At 42.9% G+C, this 15,976-nt stretch overlaps 1 protein-coding gene and 1 long non-coding RNA gene across 6 annotated transcripts in view; one reads left to right on the top strand and one right to left on the bottom strand.

The window, feature by feature from the left end:
* RUNX1 (RUNX family transcription factor 1) overlaps positions 1–14,128 on the top strand; it is a 229,279-nt gene extending 215,151 nt beyond the window's left edge. For all 5 annotated transcript variants that reach the window (XM_079154937.1, XM_079154940.1, XM_079154938.1 and 2 more), the window contains 2 exons: positions 4,936–5,097; positions 11,597–14,128. In XM_079154937.1, the coding sequence (XP_079011063.1) occupies positions 4,936–5,097; positions 11,597–12,072 (638 nt within the window). In that variant the 3' untranslated portion in view covers positions 12,073–14,128. The remainder of the gene's footprint in view (positions 1–4,935; positions 5,098–11,596) is intronic.
* LOC306670283 lies at positions 9,861–11,625 on the bottom strand. Its single transcript, XR_013766372.1, has 2 exons — positions 11,499–11,625; positions 9,861–11,185 (listed from the first exon to the last, which is right to left on the bottom strand). It is a non-coding gene; the product is annotated as an uncharacterized lncRNA (long non-coding RNA).
* Positions 14,129–15,976: the final 1,848 nt, after the last annotated feature.

The following is a 15,976-nucleotide window of genomic DNA, read 5'->3' on the forward strand; positions in this document are numbered from 1 at the left end:
TCCTTCTGGTATTCCAGTTATACATATGTTATGTCTTTTGCCATTATCCTATAGTTCTTGCATGTTCTGGATTTTCCCTTCCATTTTTCTCCTTACGTTTTAGTTTGGGAAGTTTCTATTACACATCTTCAAGTTTACTGATTCTCTCCTCAGTCATGCCCTGTCTGTTGATGAGTCCATAAAAGGCATACTTCATTTATGTTAGTATTTTCCATTTCCAACATTTCTTCTTGAGTCATTCTTAGAATTTCCATCTCCTATCTGTTCTTATATGTTGCCTTCTTTTTCCATTAGAGCCTTAACATATTATTAATTATAGCTGATTTTTCCTGATAATTCTAAAATTCGTGTCATATCTGAGTCTGGTCCTCACAACTTTTCAAGTTGTGTTTTCTCTTGAAATTTCTTGGTGTAAGTTGGACCCGAGTTATCAGGCAGCAGGAACTTCAGCAACAGGTCTTTAGAGTGAGTTCTGAAGTTTGATTAGGCAGGAATTGGGATGTGTTTAATGTTCACTGCTGCTATAGCTGCCAGACAATTCAAATTTCTCTAGTCTCCCTTATCATCTTTGGGCCTCCCTACAACATCCTCCTTAAGTAGTCTCTGCCTTGAAGCTCCTTAAGCTATAGCCCACGATTATATTGATTCATGAATGGAAAACGAAATACAAAACAAAACAAATAAACAAAAAAGTCCTTCCCAAATAAGACTTCAGCTCCCAGGAGTTTCTTACTCTCATACTAGCCCATTTTCAGCTTCCCTTCCGACAACTTTGTTACCATTGTTCCCATCAGTTTACGTGTCCTTGGTAAGCAGCCCTCGCTGTGATCCTCTGTATTAACCTCTCTCAAAGTTTGGGATGGTAGCCTGTCCTGCAACGCCACTTCTCTAGTAGGTCCTAGGGAAATCATGGATATTCAGTCTGTTCAACTTTTTTCTTGTTGTAAAGACAAGAATGACAACCCTAGACTCTGTATATTTGGAGCTCAAACTAGAGAAGCAGGGCATTTTGACATTAATTGATAGGGTCATTATTGACTTGAGACATTTTAATGCTGTATTTAAAAAATAAATAAAAGCAGATTTATTAACAAAACGTAACCTGCATCAAAACATCGCTTATTCTGGGAAAAGCTCAATGTGGAAAGGCTTCATTTTTCAAATCTAACCCAGTACATTTAAAAAAATGGGAACATGAGTTTAAGATACTGAATTCTTGCCTTCTCCATTCTCATCCCAAATTCCTAGTTTCCTCATTCCTTTACCATTTCATCTCCTGAGCTCAGCTCCTTAGCATGGAACAAAGCAGTGTCACCTGAGCCTTGTCCTGCAGCAAGTATGTGTTGCCTTACCAATAAACATCAGATGTCTCTTGGTATAGACTTCTTTTTCTTTTCAGTAATACAATCATAAAAATTACTCAGACTTATTGAGCATTAACTATGGTCAGAAATTGTGATACCTGATTTATTTATGGCTTATCTTTCTTATTCCTTACTATTAACATTTAAAGTCAGAAAACTATGGAGCAGGAAAAAAAGTATGACTTGCTTAAAGTCATACAGTTAGTTTATGTTGAAGGCAGTATTCAAACTGAAGTCTTAAAGTTTTAAGTTCTGTGTTTTCCCTAGTCTTTTCCATTCACAAGCAGAACATAAGTACACAACAAATACCTCTGGAGTTCTTACCTCTACCTTGGGAACAGCTGTTGTAAGTCTAAATTAGACAGTTAATTTTCTAGTTAGCCTTGATACAGCCCTTAGATTCCCCCAATGGCTGTAAATCCCAGAGGCAGGGACTATAATCCATTAATTAGTGAGTCTCCAACACAGTGCCCCGAGTAAAGCAGAAATGTTTGGAAATATGAATGAATGAGCAAGTAAAAAACTTTCCAAATGGATGGATGGATGTATGGATGAAGCAACTCTCAGTATGATGATTAATGCAACAGAAACACCAGAGAGTCCTCAGATCTTCACCGACATAAGTTGCAGTGGGGCAAAAACCATATTGGTTTTACCACTGTCATTAGCACATGCCTGCCACAGAGTATATGTTTAATAAACTTGTATGGCTTTTGGTGGGTTGATTTATTGGAGGAAACCCTTCAAGAACAAGTAGCCCTATGCTTTGGAGAATGACAGTGCTTCTCTTCCCCAACCTATGGTCCCCAACCTATGCTCTAGATAACTTCCATCTTATCCCTCCCTATTTTCTCTTCCCAAAACATATACAGTTATGATCACAAATCATAAGCACCATTCCTTACTGTATTCCCCACCTGATTCTTCCTGGCTCTGCTTAACATATGAGCCCAAGTTGCATACAGGTTAAGCCAAGAAAAACTGGATAGGACTTATTTGATTGAGAATCCTGCTGTCACCATCAGAAGGGTTTTAGAGTTAACGTCCTCTCAGAGATGAGAATAAGAGAGCATAAATGAGTAATCCAGGGTCACCTAATTGCCTACCACACACACAGGTCCAAAGCCCACTTCTATCAGTCCAGTGCTCCAAGCAGCCCACCACCCGCCATTTCTGTGCTTGCCTTCGTGTGTTCAAGTGGGCCCCGTGAGAACAAAGATGGTGACTGCATACTAAATGCAGAAAGCACCTTATTGTCACGCCCGTTTTGGTCTTCTTTTTCATTAACAATACTTGTACAAGAAGAAAACACCCAAAATGCAAGGAAAGGCTCACCATCACCACCTTCTGGCCCACCACTGGCAATGAACCCAAGCACACAGTTCACTGTGATCACAGGAATGGAAACAGATGGGAGGGTGGGCTTCAGGTTTTGTGGTGGTGTCCCCTACTCTGAAACCTGGAAAGCTAAGTTATGGTGTAAAGAAAGATCATATTGAATCTGTAACTAACCCTGTGTTTAAAAAAAAATCATAGAACTTGGACTTTAATCATAAAGATCATTTTACCAAAGCATATTTTTAAAAGGCTGTGAAATATTATGCAACGTTTGCATGGTTTAATTATGAGTTTAGAAAAGCCTAGCACAACTTTTTCACTACAGTAAAACATGACAGAGCATGAATCATGGCATAATTCTTTATGCTTAGTGTGGTTTTAGACATGGGTTTAGGGGTACTAGGCTGTCTACACAACAAGGCGTGAATTACTATACCACAATTCACACCCCAGAGGGCTTTATGACAATTATAAAACCTCTTTTGTTTGCTTTTTAAGTGATTAGAATATTTGAATACTATATATTCACTTAGTAAACGTGTATCTAGAACATAGTGCGTCTTATAGAAAACATCTGAGTGTGTGAATTTTTTTTTTAACTTGGAGCAAAATACATCAGGTAACACAGAGATACTGAAGAGTCTGCTGCATCTGTTTGCCTTCAGCTACAGAAACACTGCAGCTGTAAGATTACATGGGAGCCTCAGCTGCAGTTCAACATTTATTTTCCTTCCATCTCTTCAAGTTCTCTAAAATTGGGGGGCGGGGATGAAGACTTTTCTTTACTATTAGATTTCAAAGATTCCAAGTTAAAAAATATTTGCCCAGGAACTACCAGGTTTCTGAAACTTAAAACTTCAGCTGTGTTTGAGGGGGGCGGGGGGAAGAACAGAAGTGGATCAGTACAAGGGAGGAAGGCTATCAGGGAAAGAGTGGGGAGGAAGACTCGGGTCTCCAAATGTCTGATTCTGTTGTCCACTGTGGCAACTTCAAAGAGATAAACAGAACAAGAGATAAACTTCAAAAGAGATCAACTTTGCGGGAAATGAAGTCTCTGAGGAGCAGATCCGCATATTTCATAATGAGCAGGAAAAACTCATTTCGTTATGGCATGGGATACACAAAACCTAAACCTGGTGTTTTCCTAAAGAAGCCTGCTCCTCCCAGATTGCGACTCCCACGGTCACGAGGTTTTGACTGTGGAGAGACCTTTGGGAGTCATGTAGTTTGCTGTTATCTTTGTCTGTGGGACACAGAGAGAAAATTAATGTTTAACCCTGAAGAAATGTATAACTGTTCTGTAGGAGGGACAGGGTCCGATTTAAGTTGCCTAGCACATTTTGCCTACCAGAGTCCCTACCCCCTCGCTTTTACATCTGCAAACAGTGATGCTCTGGAAAACTTCTTCTGGGTGCTGCAGTCAAATTGACAAAATCCATTTCGTCTAAATCTTTTGAAGTCAGATTATTGTCCCTTCTCTGTCTCAAGTATCTTATTATAATGGCAATCTGTAAAATACTTACTAAAAAAAAAAAAATCTGCCATTCAACATTTGCAAACTTCAAGTCTTGAAAAGCAGTGGGCTGCCTGGGTTGAGAGAGTCAGGACTGCTGCTGGGTTTGTGAACAGGTCATTAGAGCCATCGCCAGTTCCTCCGCCAGGTCTTGTCTGTTGTTCTTGGAAGACTATCCACCTGCACAGAAAACACTTACAAGCCCATGGAATGTTTTTATCAAAGGTCTAAAAAAATTCACCAAACTCTCCATCCCTTTGCTTACTGAATACAGAGACAGGTAATCACCTGAGTTTATATATAAAATGTTTCTGAAAATGGTAACTCATTATTGGTGAAGCTTGAAATACTCCAAGTGATCCATACCTGAAGTCAGCAAGTACTGTAGGTGCAATAGTCCAATAGTTTAAACAGAACACTCAAAAGCATAATCTACTTCCTTGTCATCATTAATGTGATTAAATAAATAATAAGATTTTATTTAATCTTTGCAAGGAATAGGTACCTGGCAAAAATCTAATATATTTCAGTGTCTGTACTTCAGTATCTTTTAGGGGGAAAAGCACGTAACAGGCAGATTCTTGGACTCAAGTACGCATATTGAACACTGGTGAACAGGCTACGTGCATTATAGTATATTTAAACAAAGGTTACTCATTTAATTTTACTTTTAAATCCAACCCTACACAACCTATAACCTGCCTCCCTGACTCCCTACAGATACAAGGCAGATTCAGCCGTCCCCACCGTGGTCCTACGACCAGTCCTACCAGTACCTGGGATCGATTGCCTCCCCTTCTGTACACCCAGCAACGCCTATTTCGCCTGGACGTGCCAGTGGCATGACAAGTCTCTCCGCAGAACTTTCCAGTCGACTCTCAAGTAAGTCTCCTGAAAATATCTGCAGCACAGCTGCCAGTGGAAGGTTTGGGAGTCTATAGAGGAGGTGCATAAAGGGGGTTGGCAGACCATATTAATTCACTAGAACATGACTTAATGACAGAGTTGCCTATCTCTGCTCCAAAGCCCTTGCCCATGCACAGTCTCCTTTTTTTGGTACCAGGGATTGAACTAGATCCCCAGCCCTTTTTATTTATTTATTTTTATTTTGAGACAAGGTCTCACTAAGTTGCTTCAGGCCTTGCTAAGTTGCTGAGGCTGGCTTTGAACTTGCCATCCTCTTGCCTCAGCTCCTGAGCTGCTGGGAATACAGATGTGTGCCACCACACCTGGCAAGCATGCACCGATTTTTCTTGACACTCAAAGGCAGAGACTGTGGATATGGAGACAGAAGTGGCCTGGAGAATTTGATTCCTTGGGCACTGGGGGTTGCTCACGTTTCTCAGGAGAGAATGGTGGCTGAAAAGTTCATCTGAAAGGCCAAAGCGGCCATCTTTTAGAGCTCTGGACTGAATTCCAACTGAATTCTGGACTGATGAGACTGGTCCATTTGGTGGTGCTGAGTTTTCACAGGCCCCATGAATGACACAATGGGGCACATGCAGGATAGGAAGTAAATATATCCCAAAAGAGGTATTCCCAACCAAGAGCTGTTCAGACCAAGGGTAGAGGGGTAGAGTGGAAAGCTCAGGTGTCAGGGTTAGCATAATCGTTGTTAATATGAGCTCATTAAATATTAGTCATTTAACCTATGAGCCCTTTGGGCTTGGCACTCACCTTTGCTTGTGGGCAGGGAAATCACAGTTACAGAGAAAAATTCCTTTGTTGAAAGCAAAAGAAGAAACTTACTACTTGGGGCTTTGAAATTGGAGCTGGACCAAACTATGGAAATACTTCAGAGAACTTAAGCATTATGAGGCCTGAAAACACACTTGCCTGTGTGTTGGAGCCAGGGGAGGGTGGCAGGTTTTGCTTTTTAGCTTTTGGGATCAGATTATAGCAGATTACAGGGTCAGGCAAAGGGGCAAAGGAGTCATGTCTGCCATCTTGAATGTTGTGAACTGCAGTTTTCCAAACATGTGTGATGACTTGAGATCTCACCAGATGCCTTAGCTGCTTCTTAGTGCTTGGTAGAAATATCTTCTCAGAGCGCCTCCATAACAGCACTACTGACATTTGGGCCAAATGATTCTTTGTTGTGGCAGGGGAGGGGTGCTATGTACTGCAGAATATTTGGCAGCATCCTTGGTATCTAGGTTCCAGAGGCACCCCTCCCTTAGGTGTGACAATCAAAAACTTCTCCAGACATTGCCAAATGTCCACAGGGCAGCAAAACTGCCCCCAGCTGAGAACCACTGCCTTCAGATATCCTTGGTGCTATAATAAAACAGGAAAGTCAACCTAGGTACTGATTTTACATTCTTTTTGGCCACTGATGCCAATATTTTCATTGCACATGCTGGTCAAAGGAGTTGAGTGTCACAGGAATTATGTCGTCTGTTCAGCTTGTTTCTAAAAACCTATCCCTTGGGAACAGAGCTTGATTGCAAAGGCACCTGTCAGCTTTTACTGGTTCTCCTCAGCAGTACTGCTGTGCCCACTGGTTATGGTCTATATCTGAAACTATCAGTTTCCCTTACAAACGTCCCTGCTGCTATTCTGTCCCTTAGAATTTATTACATGAATCTTCTGACTTGGTTACCACCCAACATTAGCACCTATAGTCCAAGAACCCTAGGGGTCAGCTCCTCCAGCTGCCCAGTGTTCAACAGTAAGGGTGGCTTTTTCTTTTAAAGGAATATATAACGTATGTATTCCCAAATCTATAATCATACCTATGCTTCTAAATAACCTGGACTTCCATTACCCAAGGAGTAAGGAGGGATGTTTGTGGCATGGGAATGGGACATGGACAAAAACCACATCCCATTCCAGCACACTCCGGAATGATGCTCTGCTGTCCTGGGGGAGGACTGGTGAATTCCAGACAAGCTTTCACCAGGGGCAGAGAGCAGCACGGGAGACACACTTCGGCTTGGCAGAACTCTCTCTGAGAAATCAAGCCTGGAGCACAGGACTAAAAAGTGTTGTCATAAGCTTGGGGGCGGGGGTGGGGTGCTGGGGTACATAAAAGAAAGTGGCTGCCCGGACCGACAGCTTTAGAACTTGACACTGCTCTGTGGCTGCTTTACCTTTTAATCCCGCCTGTCAGCCTTGTGTGTCACCCTCTCCCAGCCCCCAGCCCCACCTGGGCTTCCTTCTGCACTGGATACGTGGACACTGTCTGTCTCTCTCCCTGTCCTTTGCAGACAGACTCCACACCTTGTCTGAAAAGAGTTGTCATCTGGAGGTTTACTTTTCTTTTCTTCTTAAAAAAAAAAAAATTAATGTTTAGCTGCCAACCTGGGCGACAGACAGCATGCATTAATCTGAGTCATGCAAAAGATCCTTTTAAAGCAGCCATTATCTGCTCAGGTTGTTTAATCCTTTGGGGGCAGTGGGAGGGGCCCAGAGTGGGGCTGCTTTCATCCATGTCAAGGTGCAAAGTGGAGACTTGATCTCTCATGGCAAATATGTGGCCCCATCGATGGGGAAACATTCCCAACTAAAATACCTGAACTTCCTAATCCCAGATTTCCTATTCTTGAAAAGCTCCCTATGAATAAATATCAGGGGTCCCCACCTCTGCCCACACTGCAACTAAAGAAGTGGGCACTGGGCCTGCCAAAGCGATAGATAAGCTGTAGCCCAATAGGTGCCTCTTACGTGACTGATGGGTCATAATAAGGGCTGTTTAGACCAGACGTAAAAACGAAAACAAATATTTGAACAAAATGTTTGAATTTGAGCATATCTAGAGGACTTAGGTCGTTTTATTATCAAAACGTGTAAAAAGATAATTTGACCAAATGGATGGTCTTTTGAGGAATGACATTGCTACTGTATAGATAGAAGAAGAATCACAGGCAGTGCTTCAGGATCTTTCAAATATTCTGCCCACAAGTGAAAGAATTATTTTCCCCCAACAGCTGAGACTGCAACATCATTCCAGTACTTATGGCCATGACAAATCAGGGATGCACTCAGGATTCCAGTAACTTGGTACCATCACCACATTACCATGTAGTGGTTGGAACAGACTGGCAGAGCATGTCCAGACACTGCTGTGAAACAGGGTGACCTTTCATTCATTTTTCCAGTAGATTCACCTTTTTGTCTCAGGGCAGATGAAGCAAGAGGAATAATGGGCAGAGTCATGTATTTGTGTCCAGAGCATTGCATCAGATGACAACAAATTGATTGTATTTGCCTAATGCTTGTCCTCCTACCTCGGCTTCTCCCTAGACTACATAAATCTAACTGGAAAAATGGAGTCAAGCTTCCTGTTAACTCTCAAATGTGTCACAGCTCTCTGTGTAAGCAAAAACAAGTGACACAGGGCTTGCTCACAGATGGCCCTAGCAAGCAGGCAGGGATGAACCCTGTGGAATGAGGTGTGGCCTGGCTTGAGAGTGAGCTAGAGAGTGGCCAAGGAAGGGCAGCCCCAGAACCACTGTCAGTTTACAGCGTTTTCCCTGCCCACATGTCTGACTCGCTTTGAAAAGATTAACAGGAGTGTTTGTTTGAAAGTCAGACTCCTGGTTTCCTCATTAGTGGAGGGATTTGCTGTAGACTTTGGCTGTTTCTATAAACTTTAATTACCTCTCTGATGAGGAGTATATCCCCTCATCACATTCACCCCAAATGTACACAGGAGTTCATTTTTTTAAAAAATGTGTTAGTGCAATAAAAGATTCTAAGGGGGTGGGGGGGGGGGGCAGGATGGGAGGAGAGAAAAGGGGAGAGAGAGAGAACACTAGCTCTCCCTGCTGGAATAATAGGCTTGAAATATGAGGAAGTTGATCAACAGCCGATGCCTTCCAAAAACAGATTAATCCGCTCTGGTAGCTTTCCTTTCTGAACAAGTTTTTGGCTCCATCAAGTATCTCTATCAGCCGAACTCAAAAGGACACAGGCTGCATGCCATCTGAGCTTAGAGTTATATTATATGTTGATTTGAGAACATAAAATTGTAAACATTTAATTCTTGCTTCTGCTCTGTTTTGTTGCTGTCTTTGGATTTGCTGATGTAATGACTACAGTCCTGGCCTGCTCATTTAATGAATAATTCTGAGAAACAAAAACTAAACCCAGGATGCCATCCTATATCTGCAGAGGTTCTCAGCCAGGGTTGACTGTGCCCCTCGCCCTGGCTCTTAGATAATTTTTGCAATATCTGGAGGTATTTTGGGTTGTCAGAATGGAAAGAGGGGCACTACTGACATCTAGCAGGTAAAGGCCAGAGATGCTGCCAAACATCTTACAATACACAAGACATTTCCCAGTCACCCCTACAAATAATCTGACTGAAAAAGTTAATAGTGCAACTTCTGATAAACTCTGATCTTCAGGACATAGGAAACCCTTCCTGCACTCATTACCGCTTGAAATTCCCAAGGGCAGCCTGTGGGTAAGAAAAATGCAGAGGGATACAATGAACAACAGATACCCAAAGCATTTGTTGATACAGGTAAATTCCCAATCCTATGAAATGAATTTTATAAAAAGGTTGACTGTTTCTGGTAAAATTTCAATGTGTGCAAAACTAGAATAGATAAATGAAGGCAATTTGGTTCAACAAGCTACTGGAGCACATATTAGAGACTATCAAGTGAAATCAAGGCTGTATTGTTTCTAAAAATGTGGAACCAGTCTGAAGGCAGACATGGGGAGAGAGGAGTGCTAATGATACCCACATTCACTTTCAATCATCACTATGGCATGCATATGTTGGGTAATAAGAAAGTACCAATTTCAACTGTTCAGAACAGGCTTTCAAAAATGGAAGCGTTTTCTGATTCAACCTAAATATTAAGTACAACATAATAGTGTATATTAATACTGTTATATTCAATCACTAGTAATATATCAGTGTATCTATTCTGTCACATAGTATATGTCATTGTATACTGTTGATATATTAACATTCATATTATCAATATATTAGTTGGCATTAGTATCGATTAACATATACAGAAGGTAGACAATTTTTTTTATTTTATTTTTTTATTTTTAGTGAAGAATCAGAGAATAAATATTTAAGGCTGTGGGTCCTACAGTTTCCCTCATGATCACTCAATTTTGCTCAAAAGTGGTAACTCAAAAGCAGCCACAGGCAATATATAAAAGAGTGAGGCACTCACTTTATTAATGGACAGTGAATTTTGGATTCCCTATCATTTTTACATCAGAAAATACTATTATTCTTTGGACTTTTTATTCCCCACCATTAAAAAAAAAAACAAAAAACAAAAAACTTTGGCCCCAGACACATTTGGCTGATAGGCTGCAGTTTGCCCATTTAAGATTAAATCACTATTTTGTCTATATTATACATATTACAGTGTAGCACATCTGCATATCTCTATAGTACATGTATTTATTTTACTGCATCATTTTATACAGCATAGGTCATATTACATGGCATCCTATATTACTGTCTCACTATTCATTTTATATACCACCTTCCTGGGTGATTAGCATTCTGGGCAGAACCCCGCCTTCTTAGCAGCATTCTGGGTAGCCCCCTCACTTCCTGGGGCACAGCACTCTGGGTAGTCCCCTCACTGCCTGGGCAGCAGCATTCTGGATAGCCCCCTCACTGCCTGGGGCACGGTACTCTGGGTAGCCCCCTCACTGCCTGGGGCACGGCACCCTGGGTAGCCCCCTCACTGCCTGGGGCACGGTACTCTGGGTAGCCCCCTCACTGCCTGGGGCACGGCATCCTGGGTAGCCCCCTCACTTCCTGGGGCACGGCACCCTGGGTAGCCCCCTCACTGCCTGGGGCACGGCACCCTGGGTAGCCCCCTCACTGCCTGGGCAGCAGCATTCTGGGTAGCCCCCTCACTGCCTGGGGCACGGCACCCTGGGTAGCCCCCTCACTGCCTGGGCAGCAGCATTCTGGGTAGCCCCCTCACTGCCTGGGGCACGGCACCCTGGATAGCCCCCTCACTGCCTGGGCAGCAGCATTCTGGGTAGCCCCCTCACTGCCTGGGGCACGGCACCCTGGGTAGCCCCCGCACTTCCCGGGCAGCGGCACCCTGGGTAGCCCCCTCACTGCCTGGGGCACGGCACCCTGGGTAGCCCCCTCACTGCCTGGGGCACGGCACCCTGGGTAGCCCCCTCACTGCCTGGGGCACGGCACCCTGGGTAGCCCCCTCACTGCCTGGGGCACGGCACCCTGGGTAGCCCCCTCACTGCCTGGGGCACGGCACCCTGGGTAGCCCCCTCACTGCCTGGGGCACGACACCCTGGGTACCCCCGCACTGCCTGGGGCACGGCACCCTGGGTACCCCCGCACTTCCGGGGCAGCGGCCTTCTGGTGGAAGGGGCGTGGCCTCCCAGCACCACACTCACGCGGCCTTTTCTCCTCCGCCCGCAGCGGCCCCGGACTTGACGGCCTTCGGCGACCCGCGCCAGTTCCCCGCGCTTCCCTCCATCTCAGACCCTCGCATGCACTACCCCGGCGCCTTCACCTACTCCCCGACGCCCGTCACGTCGGGCATCGGCATCGGCATGTCGGCCATGGGCTCGGCCACGCGCTACCACACGTACCTGCCGCCGCCCTACCCCGGCTCGTCGCAGGCGCAGGGCGGCCCGTTCCAGGCCAGCTCGCCGTCCTACCACCTGTACTACGGCGCCTCGGCCGGCTCCTACCAGTTCTCCATGGTGGGCGGCGAGCGCTCGCCGCCGCGCATCCTGCCGCCCTGCACCAACGCCTCCACGGGCTCGGCGCTGCTCAACCCCAGCCTCCCGAACCAGAGCGAGGTGGTGGAGGCCGAGGGCAGCCACAGCAACTCGCCCACCAACATGGCCCCGGCCGCGCGCCTCGAGGAGGCCGTGTGGCGGCCCTACTGAGCGCGGGCTGCGCAGCCAGCCCTGCGCCACGTGGGCGCGACGCCGGCCCGCAGGAAGTTCCCGGAGGGAAACTGTGAATGCTTCTGATTTAGCAATGCTGTGAATAAAAGAAAGATTTTATACCCGTGACTTAACTTTTTAACCAAGTTGTGTATTCCAAAGTGTGGAATTTTGGTTGCGGGGGGGCAGGGAGGACGCAATTCACCCTGTTTGGCCTCTTTGATTCTTATTTCTAATTTTCTTTTCCGCACCTTATAAATTGCAAAATGCAAATTTGCATTTGGGTGGTTTTTATTTTTACAGACATATATATGAATTTGAGCTTGCTTCTTTCTTGCTTTGACAATTGAAAGAAATGATTCCCTTTTCTGTAAGTTTTATTTAACTTTTCTTTTGGACTTTTGGGTAGAATTTTTGTTTTTGAGAGACAGCTACAGCTTTGGGTCATTTTTTAACTACTGTATTCCCACAAGGAATCCCTAGATATTTATGTATCTTGATGTTCAGACATTTGCTTATGTGTTGATACTTTTTTTTAACTATTTAAGTGTACTTATATTAAGAAAAATATCAAGTACTACATTTTTTTATAGTAGCCAAAGTTAAATGTATCACATTGAAGAAGGCTGGAAAAAAAAGAGTGGGTAATGTGATTGCTTGGTTATCTAGAAATATTGTTTACATTAAACTCCCTTTCATGTTAATCAAACAAGTTGGTAGCTAATGCAGCAATGTTTTAAATAGAACACTGAGGGTCACCCAAACATCAGAAGTATGACATTTTCTGCTAGGCTCAACACAGGGTCTCATATCTGGCTCCCTCTTTTCAGAGGTTAAATCTGGTCCTGTAGGTGCTAATGATTACACCTATGAAGAGAATTTATTTCTGCCTGGGTGTGTACTCACTCCATGGCCTTCTGAGAATTTCAGACATTTTTTGTAACAGATCATATCCAAACTAACCTGTATGAAGGAGCAGTATTTACTTAGGAACCAAATGATTGAATTTAGCATTTTCTTACCTACTCAATTCTGGGGTAGCAAGAAAATATTTCTTTTTGATATAGTACCCATTTATTGATGCAGAATAGGACTTGTGACTATCCCCAAAAAGTGGGAGCAGAAGAAATAAAACTGGGTGTTTCTAGGGCCACAGGTCTCCAACTGGATTTTCAGAGGGTGGGCCCAAAACCAGGCCCGAAGAAGCCAATTTCCCTCTGCCTGCTTCAGAGGAATGGTGGGAAAACCTCATGTCACCTCTGCAGGAACCCCATCTCCAGTTGTTCACTCACCAACAGCTTTGTGTTTCTTCCACCAGGCTGAGACCCTGCCCTACAGGGTGTGTGCACTTCTATCTGCGCACCAGCATGACAGGAAAGTTCATGTCACTGCTGCCCATGGCTACAATTCAAATGTATCCAATGTCACTGTAAATTTTATAGCACTATTTTTATTGGAGGACTTGGTCAGAATGCAGTTGTTGTACAACTCATAAATACGAACTGCTGATTTTGACGTGTGCTCAAAATGGTCTGGTTGTTATTTAATGTACCTCTTAATTAGTTGAAACAATTTCAGGTCAACTCTGAAGAGTGTTTGAAAGCAGGACTTCAGAACAGTGTTTGATTTTTATTTTATAAATTTAAGCATTCAAATTAGATCTTTGGCTGCAGGCAGCAAAACAGCTGGACTTATTTAAAACAACTTGTTGAGTTATATATATATATTGATTATTTGTTTTACACAGATGCAGTAGCACTTTGGTAAGAGTTTAAGAGTAAAGCAGCTTGTGATGTCAGGTTGTTCTTATCTAGAAGAGCTATAGCAGGTCTTGGAGAAACTCAGAGTATATTCATTTTCATTTTAGATAAAACTCCCACCACAATTCAGTTTCAATAAATTATTCCATATCACACTTTTTTGCAGCTAAATTACCATCAAATATAAGAAAAATTAAAAATTAATTTCTGAAAAGGACCATTAGCCCATTTCCCCTGAACAGAACTTAAATGTTCTTTTCAGCCCATGTTTCTATATATTACCTGAGAAAATGTTGGGGAAAGATGAAGGGAAAAAATTATATTTTTCACTTTAATTCTGGTACCTGAAGATATTCCAACTCAAAACCAGCCTAATACCCTAAGAGGGGAATCAGATCACCTCATATTGAATCTTTACTCGCAAAGCCATGTGTGGAGAGGGCTTATCGCTTTGTTGTAGACTCATTTACTTGGCCATTCAGAGCTTCACAAACCCTTACCAGCATATTACAGTATTTAATCATTTGGGGGAAAAAAATTAGTTGTTTTGAAGATAGGTCTCACACAAACACATTTTTGCCCCTGAGGAATTGCATTCACTGCCTTCAGGTAAATTCGGATATTGTTAAGACACTTCAGCCAACCATGGATATATCTGGGAGCATTTGTCCAGGAGAAGAAAGACTGAACACACCATTTCTACTGCTTATTCACGCCCTTATATATGATTGCAACATGGACACATACTTCAGTTCTTTCTGTTTTGCTCACTATCTGGAAAAGCATTTTTCTTCCTCTCCCCTCCAAGCTCCACCTTCTCCCTCCTGCATTCTCTGGAAGGAAGTAGCCTGCCCCATACCAAATGTCCAGAACACAGGAGGTCCAGTTCTTCTCCCTTTGCATAAAGAACAGGGTGAGTCAGCCTTTCTCCTGCTTATGGGTTTCTTCCAGAACAGAGACATTGCCAACCATTTTGGATCTACTTGCTGTCCAAATGCAGCAAGAGAAACCTTCCTCGGCAAATTACAATCAGGGAGTAAAGAGCCTTTCTGCTGCCTAAGGTTTCTGGGCAGATAAACAGAAATGCTCTGATTAGAAAGGAAATGAATGGTTTCACTCAAACGTCCTGCAATTTAGGATTGCAGATTCCTGTTTCCTTGGGACATTCCGTCCTGGTGATTTTTGGTTTTGACGGTTTTTTTGTTTTGTTTTGTTTTTTGTTTTTTTTAGGGAGATGACATGTTTGGGGTCTTTTATACATGAAAAAAGATTGTTTTAACAATAATCTCAGACAGAAACTTTTTTTTTTTTACATCTGAACAAAATACCTTTTTGTTTACCTTGGAGTATACATTTGTTTGAGGTTTTTTGTTTGTTGGTTTGTTTATTTGTTGGGAATTTCTTCCCTCCCTTAAGCCAGGTCAGTATTGATGAAGCTGATCATTTGGCTTATTTTTTCTTTCCCCCTTCCAGAAGGGTTCAACAAAGTTAATTGTATTTATGTATGTAAATAGATTTTAAGCTTCATTATAAAATATTGTTAATGCCTGTAATAACTTTTTTCAATTTTTTTGTGTGTGTTTCTAAGGACTTTTTCTTATGTTTGCTAAATACTAGGAAAAAAATGCTTCTTTCTATTTTGTTTATTTTAGACTTAAAAACAAGCTACTTCTTATTCACTTTTGTAAACAGCAAATAGCATGGTTCCAATTTTTTTTTTAAGTTTCACTTTTTGTTCTAGGGGAAATGAATGTGCAAAAACAAAAAGAACTGTTGGTTATTTGTGTTATTCTGGATGTATAAAAATTAATGGAAAAATAAACTTCCAAATTGAAATGACAATAGAACACATCTATTGGAGAAACAATGGAAAACATAGTTCTACTTAAGCCCCCACCTAGTGTCTGTTTGTGCGGCAATTTTTAGATCTGGTTACAAGCATCCGGAAATTGGTGCATGGGCTTCTTTCTCCATGGTACTGACATTCTGAACACTTCCTGAAGGGGAATTGCCAAGCTCAGGTCTTCAACCAGATAAGATGAGAGAATACCCCAGAACCCCTCTCCAAGGTGTTTCTAAGTAGCACAGGAGAGCAGGTACTCCATTGTGCACAGTCCACTGTACACAGTCAGGGTGGGCAGCTG

The sequence above is a fragment of the Sciurus vulgaris genome (genome assembly GCF_902686455.1).
Source record: "Sciurus vulgaris genome assembly, chromosome: 10".
Lineage (NCBI taxonomy): Eukaryota > Metazoa > Chordata > Mammalia > Rodentia > Sciuridae > Sciurus > Sciurus vulgaris.